Source organism: Hypoxylon fragiforme (genome assembly GCF_022984875.1).
Source record: "Hypoxylon fragiforme strain CBS 206.31 chromosome Unknown GGS25scaffold_6, whole genome shotgun sequence".
In the NCBI taxonomy this organism is placed as follows: domain Eukaryota; kingdom Fungi; phylum Ascomycota; class Sordariomycetes; order Xylariales; family Hypoxylaceae; genus Hypoxylon; species Hypoxylon fragiforme.
Window position 1 is genome coordinate 3,233,736 of NW_026054761.1, and position 15,662 is coordinate 3,249,397.

At 49.6% G+C, this 15,662-nt stretch overlaps 4 protein-coding genes across 4 annotated transcripts; all 4 read left to right on the forward strand.

Moving 5' to 3' along the window:
* Positions 1 to 887: 887 nt before the first annotated feature.
* On the forward strand, positions 888 to 4,442 carry GGS25DRAFT_347879 (S-adenosyl-L-methionine-dependent methyltransferase). Its single transcript, XM_049258015.1, has 2 exons — positions 888 to 1,495; positions 1,551 to 4,442. The coding sequence occupies exon 2, from the start codon at positions 1,570 to 1,572 to the stop codon at positions 3,901 to 3,903; it is 2,334 nt and encodes a 777-aa protein (XP_049116113.1). The 5' UTR covers positions 888 to 1,495; positions 1,551 to 1,569; the 3' UTR covers positions 3,904 to 4,442.
* A 3,799-nt stretch (positions 4,443 to 8,241) lies between these two features.
* GGS25DRAFT_348026 (uncharacterized protein) lies at positions 8,242 to 11,488 on the forward strand. The gene is made up of 3 exons (XM_049258016.1): positions 8,242 to 10,258; positions 10,601 to 11,394; positions 11,476 to 11,488. The coding sequence occupies exons 1-2, from the start codon at positions 8,600 to 8,602 to the stop codon at positions 10,739 to 10,741; spliced, it is 1,800 nt and encodes a 599-aa protein (XP_049116114.1). The 5' UTR covers positions 8,242 to 8,599; the 3' UTR covers positions 10,742 to 11,394; positions 11,476 to 11,488.
* Positions 11,489 to 12,228: 740 nt separating this feature from the next.
* Positions 12,229 to 13,504, forward strand: GGS25DRAFT_523240 (UROD/MetE-like protein; the record flags this gene model as incomplete). Its single annotated transcript, XM_049264388.1, has 2 exons — positions 12,229 to 12,868; positions 12,936 to 13,504. 2 exons carry the CDS (start codon positions 12,229 to 12,231, stop codon positions 13,502 to 13,504), a joined length of 1,209 nt encoding a protein of 402 aa, XP_049116115.1.
* A 519-nt stretch (positions 13,505 to 14,023) lies between these two features.
* GGS25DRAFT_497182 (uncharacterized protein) lies at positions 14,024 to 15,608 on the forward strand. Its single transcript, XM_049261598.1, has 2 exons — positions 14,024 to 14,344; positions 14,430 to 15,608. Exons 1-2 carry the CDS (start codon positions 14,193 to 14,195, stop codon positions 15,562 to 15,564), a joined length of 1,287 nt encoding a protein of 428 aa, XP_049116116.1. The 5' UTR covers positions 14,024 to 14,192; the 3' UTR covers positions 15,565 to 15,608.
* Positions 15,609 to 15,662: the final 54 nt, after the last annotated feature.

The window sequence follows — 15,662 nt, forward strand, 5'->3', positions numbered from 1 at the left end:
GATCTCGGCGTTGCTAAACAGGTGATATAGCATCAATCTCATTACGCTGGACACAGTTTCCAAGACTGCGCCCACTATGGTCTGGAAATCACTAATAACGCGCGGTAAAGACTTGTCAGCTGGAGGAAGCTTTGAGCCCCAACTCTATAATCTCCAGTCTTGCGTGGGCCGAACTATACATTACTCTCGCGACCATTGCTCGACACTTCGATTTCGAATTCCAGGATATCCAGGCTTCGGACTTCGAAATGGAGAGTGATGATTTCATTATTGTGACAAAAAATAAAGCCCTGCTTAACTGCGATGTAAACCTGCCCGAGGCTTGATGCGCAGCATAAGAATATTCCAAGCTATCACTCTTGATAATGCAAAATAGTGCGAGGCGTATGGGCCACCTAGGTTAGCAAACTTACTATAAATAGTCACTTGAACAATTATACAGACTATTGTTACCTTCAAACCAATAGCCCCCTGACGACCCGACAGGATACTATCCCAGCTCTTTGTATACGTTAGGTACAGTCAGGAGTTTGTAGAAGTTATGTATACGAATCAGAGTTTTAGTCAGCAGAGACACCCACCCCCCTTGTTGACCTTTTTGCTTTTTGCTTTTGCTCGGAGCCTCTTCTCTCCTTGTCCCGACTTCACAGCTCTTCACATCTATGCTTGATATGACTCACTTGATTTCTGACAAGTCATCATCTGCCTAACTTCACACTTTCCCCTCTCTCGACTCCTATTCTCACCGAAATAGTATGTGAATATTTCCTGTATAAGTTATTTCAGACCACGGCTGCTGAACTCCTTACTCCATCTACCCCTTAAGGGGTGCACTTCCATGTAAGCTCTTCTAGTCTTAACTAGTTGAACAACATCGCACAACTTACTTTACCCATCATATCGATCAATGCTTTTGACGTCTACTACCTTGGCTCGTATAGCTTCTTCTATATGTAGAGTAGGTTTGTAGGTATATAGATAGCTTACCTTTATCGTTTTGTCTTTTATATTTCATAGGAACAAAACGTCCACGTTCTCTGCCTGATCAGGCCTTCTTTGGTGTTTGCTAGAAAGGCAGGCACATCTCCTTTATCTGTCACCCTCTAGGCAGAAATTCACACCAACTACGAACACGCAATAAGAATCTTTAACCCTTTCTCGTCAGCCATGCAAGAGGGGCGTTCTCTAACAAATCAATATGCTATATCTTGGTGCTCTTAGGTCTATAGAATGGGGATGTTAATCTCACTGGGACATCCTAGATATTTAGTGTTGTATGGAGAAAATAGTCTACTTCTCTGTGCCTTTTCTTCCTAATTCGATCTACCACCTTCCAAGTTTACTTCAGGGGTTTTCTTGGTAGGCTGCCGATTTGTCTCGTCACTCCAAGTCTAGATTTTGTTACTCCATATCGTGGTCAGTAGAGGTGCCATATTCCTTGCTCCTCTTCTTCAACCTACATCGTTGAAGCACTAGATGTTTCCCCAAGCACTACGTATAGAAGCTTCTATCATACTATAATACAACAACTTGCTAATTCTTACTACTAGAACTAGTTCAGCAGCCATCATGAGTTACATCATGGATCTATCGTCGAGCGGCTGGGAAGAGGAGGAGCTATCAGCAGATAGCGTGCAAGCGGCGATCGAGCGCCGCTTCCAAGAGATGCCTTCATTCACAGGACATGCCATGATCGACCTCACTCAAAACCAATATGACGAAGAAGCGGACCAGGCGGAGAGAGAGAACGAGATCAAGCTTGAACCAGAAATTGCCCAGGTGATCGAAGTGATTGATTTGACAAAACCCGAGCCAGTTGATCTGCCTATCGTAGGAAAGTTGCCGCGAAGAACACGCACCGTTATCCCTCCGAAGCGAAATCTTTCAATAACACTACCCAACTACTTGGTAGACAGCTATAAACATAACGGCATGGAGCTAAAGTGTGGGAGTACAGTAGAGATAACTCCAATCCCCGAGCTCAACCAAGCCTCGTTTCTCTATATCAAACTCATCATTATCACCGAGTCTGGCCCTGTGCTACGGGGCCTACCGATGACTCGCACAAGAAACCTACGAGGGCGATTACAACGGCTACGGAACGAACTTGCGATGATACTCGAAGTAGACCAAGACGACACTCGACCCGACGAGGACCAGGCCGCAATCGAAGTTTCCATCGATATGGTACAGAAACCTCGAGTCTGCCACATCACGAACAAGGAGTTTCCCGAGCTTCGGTTCCAGGGCGGAATCTATCACGACACTGCAGAGGTGGAAGAAACAGGGCCACTTGTATGCCGCTGGAAGTGCAAGCGTATATGGGTCGACACTCTCAAGCGTGTGAATCACAAGCCGCCTCACGAGTTCGTCATGGCGCGTATTACTGCCGAGGAGGTTCCTAGGGATAAGTTCCGTACTTCTAGCTCTTACCTGATCAATACCTGGCGAGGGGGCAAGGTACTCGGCGGGTCTTACATCACGGAGGAACCAGAGGGCCTGAAGCCAACGGTTAACGTCGATGTGCCTGAGGTCCAAGATGACATGTCAGATATCACATGGGCCCGCAAGAAGCCAGGCCAACAATATTCCCTCGCCGACATGTTCTGCGGAGCTGGAGGAGCATCGTGTGGTGCCCGATCGGCTGGTTTTCGTATTAAACTAAGTTGCGACAATGCCCCTGGGGCTTGCAACACCTACCGACTAGAATTTCCCGAGGTGGACTTGCGTCAGGAGAACATGTACGACTTCATCATATCCATGCGGTCCTCCACCTACCGCGTCGACGTGCTACATCTCTCTCCGCCGTGCCAATATTGGTCCCCAGCCCACACCACTCCAGGCGTTGACGACGAGGCCAACATCGCAATTCTCTTCTCTTGTCACGAGCTGGTTAAGATTCTACGCCCGCGCATTTTCACATTGGAGCAAACATTTGGTATTCTACATCCCCGGTTCGAGTTCTACTTCAACGCATTGATTCACGGGTTCACGCAGCACGGGTACTCAATCCGTTGGCGGGTGGTCAACCTGCTCGAATGGGGGGCGCCGTCGCAGCGCCAACGTCTAGTCATGCTCGGCTCCTGTCCAGGCGAGCCGCTCCCCCCTTTCCCAGCCGCGACGCACTCTAGAGAGCCCAAGCCCGGAGACGGGAAGAAGCCCTACCGAACGGTCCGCCAGATGCTACGTAAAATCCCCCGAGATGCTGCGGCGTACGACGATCTCCACGAGCCGGGGAAGCTGAAGCGGCTGCACAAGCCGCGCTGGAACCCCGACATCCCGCTCGCGCGCACCATTACCTGCGGCGGCGGCGTGGGGAACTATCATTACAGCGGGCGGAGAGACTTCACGCCGCGGGAGTACGCCGTTCTACAGGGGTTTCCGGTGGACTGGCGGTTCCAACGGCCGCAGCAGAAGAAGCAGATCGGGAACGCGTTTCCGCCGCTGGTCGTCCACACGCTCTTCAAGCACCTCCGCCGGTGGCTCGAACACAACGACCAGGTGTTGCCGGATGCCGACGAGGTTTCTTCGGAGTCCGAGCACGAGGAGGAGGAGGAGGAGTATATTGTCAGTGAATATGAGGAGTCTGACCACGACGGATATGGGGGAGGGTTGGACTATGATAGCGATGTGCAGTATATCGGAAAACGCGAGATCGACCAAAGTGACAGCGAGGTGGAATTCCTGGGGGGACGAAGTCTGTTCGTCAAAGATGCTAGTGTGGTTACGATCAACGACTCGAGCTCGGACGATGATAATGGTGATGATAATGACAATGACAATGATGGCATGGAGATTGATGCGATGAGCCAAGATGCCCACAGTCCTGGTGTTTGTGTAGGTGCTGCGGCTCAGCTGGGAGGGGGAGGAATGTATGCCTCTGGCCCTATCGTGCTTGACTAAAGGGGGTCATTGTGTTTGATTCAGTCTGGGGGTGGCTACTCAGAAATTACATAGCAAGCCAGTCCTCTTGCGTGCTTGCTCGCTCGTTCACAAATACATCTGGTTAGGGAAATTACAACTCGATGGACGAGAGAACAATCCCAGGAAAAACGCGTAACCTAGAAAACAAGCAATATCACTCAAAGGCTTGTTTATACACTTGGCGGCTAGATATCATCAAAACAAGCAAGTTTCGCCATCGTCCCCAAGGCTTGAAGTGGCAACATTGGAGATCGAGGCTTCGTCTATTCCTGCATTCCTACATAGGCAACCTGCTTACCTACTTAGATACTTACAATGTAGCATTAGTTGAGGCTGAACCTAGACTCAGGTAGACTATGCGCTACATGATGCTGTGCCTCTTGTTCCTGCAGTCTAGTGTCTATCACAGCCTATAGGATATAAGCGACGAACCCTTGCTAGACTATATCTACTATCCAATCTCAACATGGGAATATGGGATATTACTCTGTGCTAGTTATGGTAATAGGGAACATACATGTAGGCATCACTATTACCTACATAGTACATACATATTACTTTCGTGAATCCTTGAACGCGACAGCGACCCGGAAAAGCCCGGATCATCCGACTAGCATGGAAATCAGCCCACAGATTTTTCTTCTTTTCTATTAACAAAATTGGCTAGGTCAGGTAGTTACCGTGCGAATAGAATAACACTGGATCTTTGGGTTTTTTTTTTTTTTTTTTTTTTTGCCTGGATGACCTATTCCCTATTCTGTAGGTAATGTAATGTAGTTAGTAGTTACGGTGTAAGTTGCGGGAGAACAATCTGGAACATCGAGCTACGCCGCTTGACTAGAGTTATTGAATCTCTGGGAATTTCACATGCACGCAACTGCTTGCCCCCCGTAAGAGCCCATCACGTACATACCTAGGTACCGACCTACAAATCTATGATATGATGTTGAATTTGTAGGTGTGTGAACTAAGTGGTAGTTATGTCGCTTGGAAAAGCTTGGGAAAGCTTGGAAAAAGAAGACGATGGCGGTATAGACAGTAAGAAAAAGTAGGTACGTAATCTATGATGACCCCAAAGGGGCAGATATCCAAAACTTCAACCAATGTCGTGGCGAACATGAACCCGATTATGTTCGAATCTAGCGATGGATCAAGAAACCCAAGAGCTTTCGAGCCTTGGCAGCTATTGAACAAGGCTATCTAGTAGCCTGTTAGCCCTCGGGTTGCAGATTTGAAGTTTGGGATACATGTATGTAGTTCATGTGGAAGCCTATTACGAGCTGTCTACCTAGGTAGTCTAACGCTGTAAGCGCGAATAAAGGAGTCCACAACGGAAGTCGTCCGCTGCCAGTAGTGGGTGGCCGGGTACCTATGTAACCTACCTACATAGTATCCATGATACTAGTAATGCTAGTTAGCTGAGAAGTTAGGAGGTGTTTACCCGTCAATATTGGTTCAGCCGTTCTATACAGGCCGTATACTATTAACCTAACCTTAGGCGATTTCGAATAAGGAAAAGAAGCAAAGCAAATAATAGTCACCGCATCATTTGTCGTGCCGTATTTTCGGCCAACATCAACACTCAATTTTCGTTTACGAGAGGCCGGCAATTGGTGTAGGTAAGTGGGTTAGTGGGCCTATCAAAGCCCTACATACCTACATACATGGTCTGCCATGTACATGATTGTTGGTGAGTTGCAGCCGTAACGGGTCTGTATGCACATACCTACAATAGTGACATGTACATATGTATCATACGGCGTAGTAAGAAGCCACTTGGGTAAGTACATATAATATCATGATACCATTGATACGAATCAACCACATACATTTACTGTAGTTAATAACTATGTGGGCATCAATAAACGTGCAGGAGTGCCTGCATACATAGTGGTTGTCGAGGGAATTTGAAGTTGCCCGCGTCAGTCAGATTTATAACCGTTGGTAGCGACTTACATTCCAGGTAGTTGATTATTGTAGGTGCCTATGTCAAAGACCTCTGAGGAACATTGAAGGGATTCAATGTTGTTTCTATGGTACATAGGTACATTGTAGCTTGCTACCGAAAGCATTGATGTTTAACGGTCTGAGACATTATTGAACATTGAACATTGAACACGAGGCGACGGCAAGCCATCTAAGACACACAGACAGTCTAGACCATCTTGTGTTGCGCCGAAGCGACGGTAACGGTCGGCGATAGTACATTATCTACGTGAAATATCACAACGAACGGATCCCCGATCTCATTCGTCCTAAGAATAGGCACACCTTCATCTACTTCAATGTATGATCTCCAGGCCCGGCTATCTAGGGATGTGCAAAGGTAGGTAAGTAGGTAGGTATGTATGGATATTAAGCATGACTTCGACTTGCAAGGGGACCCTTAACCGTTAAGATCAGTTACCTATTTTTGGAGAGCACGTCTTTGGCTGCAAGACGAAGCAGATAAAATACACAGACAGCTAATTTCCACATAAGCTGACATGTCGATTTAAAACCCTCAACTCTCGCGCGTTTTGGTCACCAAGGATTGAAATTGGATTCAGGTATTGCATGTACTGTAGGTAGTCTGTAGGTACTAGGTAGGTTATGAGTTATGTTACTTATGTAGTATGCATTTAGTAAAGAAATGGATCGGTCGATGCTGTGCTGTGATCATGCAATTCATTGATCGATTCACGGTTCCCTACATGAATGGAACTGCAGGTTTGGGAGGCACTGTAAGTAAGATGAAAGGAAATTACATACATGTTAGTCACAAATGTCAGATTCTCAAACCGGGTATAACATAATTACCATTTACATAGTACTATGATAGTAGTAACTTGTCAGCAAAATATTCATATTGCATACCAGGTAGTTAGGTGAGCTATTACTAGGTATGCTGGTATGTGTTGGTATGTTACGGCGTAGTACTGTGGTAGTTTAGTCCACGATTTTGACCTTTTGGTCTTCTATAGAGAAAACGGCTAGAATACGTGGAGTCAAATAACATAGAGGACCAGATATTCGAAACGGAAACTACCTGTCGAAACGAGAGAACAGACTGGATGATAGCCTAGTGTGGCAGTTCTGCAGGCCAGCCAGCTAAACTCCCCGAGTAATTTGTAGGGCTGTTCATGTCTCTGGTACCCCTCGGGACTTTTCCCTTTTACCTACTAGCCACCTGCAGCCTGCTAGTGATTGATGATGGTGGACCGTCGACGATGGTGGATTTGCTGGGCTTTACCTACAGAGAACCACATAGTTAGAGACAACTTCAATTTCGCCCGTTTTGACATCTAGAATCCGCCGACCTAAGCTCTTTAGTCGCAGCCGCAGCGGCAGTGCCGCCCCCTTATCCACAGGGTCAGCCCCCGGTCCACGCCAAGATAACTTATGCCGATCCCTATCTTAACTCTTCCCATCCAGAGTACATGCTCGCCACATAGAATAGAGGTGGTGAACACGAGTACCTACGTAGTAAACATTAGCTAGACCTGCTAAGCTAATCAAGGATATGGCACGCCGGACGTTGATGTAGACATTCACGTCATCCCGACTTGCCGAAAAGTTCTATAGCACGCGAGGGACTCCATGGAAGAATTAAGAGAGGGTCATCTTATCAGAAAGATCAACAGTCGATGAACTTGTCTGGGTTAACAGACTGGTTTTCTAGGGATGTTATCACTGGTAATTATATATCTATTTCTGAATAGTAGTACGTAAGTAGCAAATTTCAAATATCAAATATCAAATAATAATTAATGAGAACAAAAGCTTGAAAATAGATGGATAGTAGTAAATGTTGGTTGTATGTATTCGGGCCTCCCATCCAATATTGATACATACATGGAATTTCGCCAATTCACACTTGATAGAAAGAAGAAAAAAAAAACTATCATAACATTACAACGTTGGCTCCTCTCGCCTGATTGCCCAATTAAGCCTTCGGAGTGAAATTTTGGAGCCATCATCTTTACCTATCTAGGATAACATCAGCACCCCCTTTCCCCTTTTTCACTCTGCCGGTTCCTGAATGAAGACCGTGCGCACCCAACTCAACCCCACAGATTAATGAATGTTGCAGGGTGCAGGAAGAGACGGTACCCCTTGCTAAGGTCCCTGTCAACTGGGTTCGCTTGTTACCCTCGTCCCCTGGCAGATCCACAAGGGTAGCTGTCGAGAGGGGACGACACGCACGAGCAGAGCCCCTGTCCCTAACCCATACACACCCATACACACCCATACACATCCATACAGCTACCATATTCTCTTTGTAATTCGATACTTTGGGTTGCTTGGGCGTAGCTTTTGGCTAGGGCTGTCGAACCTTTGCCTTAATTGTCGATCTGAATTAGGTCAAAAGGTCAATAGAACTTGACCGCTAAGTCAGTGGGCAAAGAACGATTCCAGACTAATGGGCTTGCCTAATCACGGGTGGCCGGGTAGGCTTCTGATGCCCCTTGGCCGATGAGTGGTGCTCATTTCAGATGAAGACATAGAAAAGCGAGCCGTGGCCGTCACTTGCCGTCTTGTTTCTTCTTCTCTTCCCTCCTCACTCCATCATCAAGCCTCGGCCAAGATAGTCATTCCTTTGTGCTTTTCGGCATAGTACACTCTCTTTGGAATTAATTTTTATTCCAGTCCATTCTTTAACAGTTTGCCGTTTTTGCGCCTGATTTTAATCACCATGCGTTTCTCAACCCACGGCTCCGCGGCCGTGGCCATGGCGGCATCGCTCGCCAGCGCCACAGTGCCCGTCGAGCGAAGTCTCCTCAACCTAGACACCCCCAGTGACCTGAGCGAGCCCATCACCGCCAGCGTGGATATTGGTGTAGACTTGAGCGGCACCACCCTCGTGGCTGGTGTCGTTGCCAACATCGCCCTTCCCCCGGTTGTTGGTGCCGCCGCCGAAGTCGAGGTCGCCGTTGTGTGTGACACCTGCTTCACCAAGGGTACCATCGATGCCAGCATCTCCCTCGCGAATGTCGTCCCCGCCCTGAGCCTTAAGCTCTCCAACATCGAGGCCAAGCTCGACCTCGATGTCTACCTCAGCGCCGCCGCCGTCATCGCGGTCAACCTATTCACACCCGAGGCTCCCATCAAGCTATCGCTCCCCGGCTTGAACGTTGACGCTCTGGTCTACCTCGACCTCGTCATCGGTGCTCACACCGAGATCGACCTTTCCGCTGGCATTGATGTCAAGCTTGCCGATGAGGCTCACATCGAGACTGATATCTTGGCTGGAAAGATCCTCGACGCCGCTTTCTCTGGTCTCTCCGTCCAGGTCCTCCCCATCGAGGTCCGCATTGGATGCACTGAAGTCATTGCCGATCTCCGCCTCCGCGTTGAGCTCGGTGTCGCCGCTGAGGTTGACATTGACGACGTTCTCCCCATCCTAGACCTCCCCGAGATCGGTGCCGGTCTTGAGGTTGCCGTCTTCGCCAACTTGTTGGAGTATGTCGGTTTCTTCTGCGCCACCCCCTCGTGCCCTCTCTCCACCGAGAAGTACGGACTTAACATCGGTGCTGCCGTCGAGTTGGACGTCGCTGTGGAGGATCTCCTGAACCTTCACCTCGCCCCTTCAATCTCCACTGAGCTCCTCACCCAGCCCATCAAGACCATCTGCGAGCACCCCGACTACACTCCTACTGCTATCCCTACCCCCACTGGCCCCGGTATCTCATTCACCGGCACTGCCCACGCTTCCATCCCCGGTGGTGCTCCTCCTGCCACCATCACTGGTCCCCCTGGCACTCCCTCTGGATACAACGGTGGCGATGTCGTTACTAGCACCATCACCAACGCCCAGACCTTCACCATCACCCAGTGCGCCGTCAACGTCCCCAACTGCCCGGCTGGATACCAGACCACCGCCACCCTCGTCCACACCACTGTCTACACGACGATCTGCCCGGCTACCCAGACCCAGCACCCCGCCAACCCCCCTCAGACCAAGACTCAGCCCCCTGTCACCGTCACCAAGGAGGTTGTCACTCTTGTCCCTTGCTCCACCGTCGAGACCTTCACTCCTCCCTCTGAGGTCCCTACTCCTCCTTACCCTACCGGTGGCTACAGCACCCCTGCCAAGCCTACCGGCGGTGCCAGCACTCCCCGAAACACCCCTACCGGTGGTGAGGACTACCCCGCTGAGACTCCCGCTTACCCTGCTGAGAGCACCTCCGTTGACGTCCCCCACCGCACTCCCACCGGTGGTGCTTCCACCTCCGTTGACGTTCCCCACTTGACGCCTACTGGTGGTGCTGAGTACCCCAGCACCGCTGTGGATGTCCCTCACTTGACACCTACTGGTGGCGCTTCCACTTCGGTTGATGTTCCTCACCTAACCCCCACCGGTGGTGCCGAGTACCCTGCCGGCACTCCTAGCACCGCTGTCGATGTTCCCCACTTGACCCCTACTGGTGGCGCCTCCACCTCGGTTGATGTTCCTCACTTGACGCCCACCGGTGGTGCTGAATACCCCAGCACTGCTGTCGATGTCCCTCACCTAACGCCCACCGGTGGTGCTTCCACCTCCGTTGACGTTCCCCACTTGACGCCTACTGGTGGTGCTGAGTACCCCAGCACCGCTGTGGATGTTCCTCACCTAACACCCACAGGGTACACGCTACCCCCCTACCCTACCGGCCCCACCGGTGGCTTCAACACCTCCACGTCGTGCATTGAGAAGCCCACCGGTGGCCTAACCCCCACCCCCAGCTACCCCGTTGGCGGTGGTGGTGAGCCTCCGATCGCCACGGCCGCCGCCGCCAAGGTTGGCAGCGGTGTTGCAGGCGTCCTTGCCGTCGCTGGTGCCTTCTTATTCATGTAAATAGGGAGAAATTAAAAAGAGAAATAACAGGGGATGGAATGATGTTTTTTATTAACTTAAAAATCCGTCTGCGTGGGGAAATAATTTAATGCGAATGTGAGGTAGTGGTTCAGTTGGTTGTGGTGTGGTTTAATTTTTTTTTTACCAAGGGACGGACTCTCCAGAGATAAAAATCAAAGGCCCCCTCTAATCTGTAATGTTTTCATAGACAAGCGATCGAGGGCGTGTTAAACACCATAGCTTTGGGTAGATACCACTTTATGTTCATGATCTCGTGTAAACTTATTCGGATCTTGGGTCGTCGTCAAGTGTGCTGTGTATTGTACTGTCCTGTCTGGTAAAAAAGAAAGACACCGCAGAGTTGTAGGAGAAAGCCGTTCGTAGTTTTGAAACGCCTTTTCTTTTTTTTCTAGTGTTTCAATTTTTTCTGTATACTATAAGTAGTCAAATATGTAACAATTGTTCTTTTCTTTTGTCACATTCTACTGTCTTCATTACTTTAGCTACTTCAATTCGTCTGTGGCCGTTTTCAAATACCCCTTTTAAAACGTTTGCTCTTCTACTCTGCTTCCTTTTGACGCAATGGCCTTCCATTAACACATATGTCTTTTACTTCAATTTTATGTCCAGGTCACATTTTGATTTGATATGAGGTAACTATCAGTCAATGCTTCTATCGATTCCTCTTACCCTCCCGCCCGTACTTGAAGTTAACATCTTCCATCCTCACCCAGACTCTAACCTCTGTTCATAACTTCGCAATGATGTAATCATCCCATTAGGCCATCAGTTGGGTATTGTCCAATTGTTCCTTCGTTATTAACAACCTTTCGTCTTTTTTTTTTTTTTTTTTCAATTCCCATTAATTCATATAAGTGTATCTGGGTCAGGGGAATGAAATGTCCGTAGCCGGAAGTACTACACCCAATGCATCCTCGACCATCACGCCGTCGGTTGTCTATTCTTTCTAGCCTGCTTTATCTATACCTTCCCGGTGGTTAGTTGGTGGGTTCCCCATTAGTTCAGCTCTAGCGAACCCGGCGTCGTTGGCGCTTCTCCCTTGTAAGTCACACCTGCAAGTTCCCGATTCGGTCTCCGTGCCATGACATAATTCAAAATTCTCCTGCTGGCTGGGGCTGTTGGTTATGGCTCTAGGTCACACAACTTGCTGTGCCACGTCGTCTCACTCACATATATCCCCCGCACTATATCCCGCGAATCCTGCGCTAGGGACGCTTAGGATCTTAATTCTCTGAGGCTACGATCGTATGCCGTTAAGCGTCTGCAATGGTTTTCTTCTCGCTACTCTGCATTCGGAGAATTCGGGGACCAATCCTTCCCATGGTTCAGCTGGTATTTTTCAGTATTTTTCAGTATTTAAATCTCAATAACCGACTGTCTTGAATACCCAACTCTTCCCTGTCCTTGTCTCCTTTCACCTTCCAAGACAGTTAAATCCTTTCCTATAACATTTAGGTATTATTACAATGGCACCTCCATTCCGCGCAGAGCAATTAGGGTCTCTATTGAGACCCGATGACTTACTGGCCGTGCGTGCGACCATACGGGACAAGGGTATCTCGGCGGAAGAAGCAGGACTTCCGCCTATTGAGAAGACAGCCGTTGGCGAAGTTGTCAAGTTGCAACAAAACCTAGGCTTCAAGGCAGTGAACTCAGGCGAGTTCAACCGCACGCGCTTTTGGGGACTCTTCTGGGATGAGATAGAGGGCACCATTGCCCTTCAGAATGCTGAGTCTAGTATCTTTCGGCTGTACCACCCAGATGTCGTCAGCTTGATTGAGAAGGACAGAAAGGTGATGCCCGGCGAGTCAGTGATTGCGGGGAGCAAGCTGTCGCACAATCCTAGCAAGTCGCTGTCCAACCTACAAGAGATTCAGCTAGTTCAGCAATTCGTTCCCCAGAGCGAATGGGGCAACATCAAGCTCACCATGATTGCGCCAAGCTGGTTCCACATGAGATATAAGCAGGGATGTGCTTATAAGAAGGAAGCTTACGCCAACGATGCTGAGTATTTCGCGGATGTGGCCAAGGTCTACCATGCCGAGCTGCAGATGCTATACAAGGCCGGGTTACGGAACGTCCAGTTCGATGACCCTGGCATGGCTTGTAAGTCCAACTCGTCTGGGGTGCTGGAGTGCTTAGCACTTCATCAGCTAACTTGATCCGTAAATAGACTTTTGCTCCAAAGACTTCCGAAAGGGCTGGGAAGAAGATAAGGACAACGCCGGGACGTGGGAGGACCTCCTTGACGCGTACATTAAACTGTACAACGACATCACCGAGAACCTGCCGTCGGACTTCCACACGGGCATCCACTTGTGCCGAGGAAACTTCATCGGCGGCAGGCATTTCTCAGAGGGTGCGTACGACATCATCGCCAAGAAGCTCTTCGAGAACCTCAAGGTCAACACGTTCTACCTCGAGTACGACACCGAGCGAGCGGGTGGCTTCGAGCCCCTGCAATACCTGCCCAAGGATAAGAAGGTGGTGATCGGCGCCATCAGCACCAAGACTCGCGAGCTAGAGGACAAGGAAACCACCAAGGAGCGCATTTACAAGGCAGCGGAATTTGTCGCGGAGGGCAATGGCGAGACCCGCGAAGAAGCGCTGAAGAGAATCTGCTTCAGCCCGCAATGCGGCTTCAGCACTCACGAGAGCGGCTACCCCCTGTCGATGGATGACCAGAAGAAGAAGCTGTCGCTGGTAAGGCAGATTGCCGATGAGATCTGGGGCGAGCCGTAGATTATTAAAGATTATATATATCCATATAATAATATCGGAAGTTTGGGTTAAATGCGATGCCGTAGAGGCATATTGGCGCAGGCTTGGTTACTTCAACAGTCCAAAAGGATCCATGGATGGGTAAGATGGTAGTTTGAGACATGGGAAAACTGGCGTAGATATTTTTTATTTTTTTTTGAAGGGTATACCCATAGAGAATCAACTTCTAGCAGGAGGAGAAATATCGACTCTGGTCGCACATTTTAAGACTTCACTAATGCAGGTACGAGAAAACCAAATCTATCCATTGCCCAATGATTCTATCTTTTGAGTCCGTGAACGGTAAGGTATGGCAAACCCAACTGCCCTTAATGACACCCTAGGATGCCATGTTGCTTGGCTTACTACTACGCCGTATACTATTTCCCGAATAGGCAATTTTCTATAATGCTACGTCATTGGCGCATTCGGGGCCCGTTGTAATGTACGGTTCATCGATTCTACGTCATCACCATGGACTTCTCTTTAACACTGCGTTGTACATACTATGTATATAGTAGGTGTATAGTAGGTGTATATAGTCTATTCACTACCTTGACTTTACAATAAATCATCTCCTCACTAAGAGCTGAGCTTCAAACTTGAACAATATTCAAGTCAACACCAAAGGGGAATCAAGAAAGAAAAAAAAGAAGAGAAGAGAAACAAGATGGCGGAAATTGTAGCAGGGCTATGGGCAGCTGAAGAGGTTGTTTCAACCGGCATCTATGCTGGAGTAGCTGGCCATGTCGTTACGAAGCCTACCATGCCACTCAAGGCCACATTCACACAAATTGGCGCCACATCAGACGATGCTTCCAAGTAATTATTTTTATTATTCCGATCTACCTTCCCGTTATTCATGCAAAACGACAAACAAGCACCAACTAACACTTGGCTTTTCAAGATCCTCCCTTATTAGGTCCCACCACACCCTTACCATCCTGGCCCACAGGGCGTACATCTTCGGGGGTCAAACAAGCCAGGGCAAGCTCGCCACTTCCAACATGCATTCCATAGCCCTGCCATCGTCGAGCACGGACACGCCTGAGTACCGAGTGCTGCCGCCCATCGCTGCCGAGGCAGACGGCCCGATACCCGCACCCCGGACGATGCACGCCGCCTGCGCATTAAACAACCATGTCGTCATCTACGGGGGTGTCGATGAAACGGGAAACCCACTCGACGAGGGTGCCACGGTACTGTGGCTATATGACACGGAGAAGCTTTCGTGGGGAACCCTAGAGCCTGCCAGCCACCTAGAGCGGGCGCCGCCCCCGCGGAGCCAGGCCAGGTTGCTGGCGCATAAAGACGGCAATCTTATTCTCCTTGGCGGCAGAGACGCGAAGGCCAAGGGCGGCGCCGATCGAACCGATGCTTGGCACTTCGACTTCTTCACCAAGACGTGGAACCAGCTGCCGCACGTGCCGGGTACCAGTATCACGAGCGCCGCCGTCGCGGGAGACACATTGTATGTTATTTCTGGCTCCGACACCCTCAGCAGCGAGATACATCGTCTGGAGATCAAGCTGTACGCCGAGGAACCTCCCACCTGGGAGACCATCTCCTTCCCGACGAACCCTCTAGCACCCGGCCCTAGACCGCGGTCTAATGGTGGATTAATACCCGTCACCACCGGCTACGGCCGGAACTACCTCCTCTACTTCTTCGGCGACCGCCAAGACGCAACCGATAAAGAAGGCGGGCTCCTCCAATGGAGCGACCTGTGGACCTTCCAGCTCCCGTCCAGCGACGTAGAAGTCAAGGCGACGACGACCAAGGTTGCGGAAGCGATCAAGCCGGCCAAGATCAAGGACGCGATACGGTCGAAGTTTGGGGCCGAGACGGGAAACCTGACCTGGGCGGAGGTCGAGGTGCAGCCGCCTGGGGATTTGCAGGAGCATGAGGGGAAGGTTCATCCCGGACCGCGGAGCTCGTTTGGGTATGATGTGACGAGTGATGGACAGAGTGTTGTGATGTGGGGAGGTAGTGATGCGAAGGGGGAGCCCGAGGGCGATGGATGGATTATCAGGTTGTCGTGAGAAGATGCCAAAATGTAATTTTTTTATATAAAAAAAAAGGAAGGGGGGGGGGGGTTCAAAAAGGGGTACGGGAAAATAAAATCATTTGTCTTCACAGC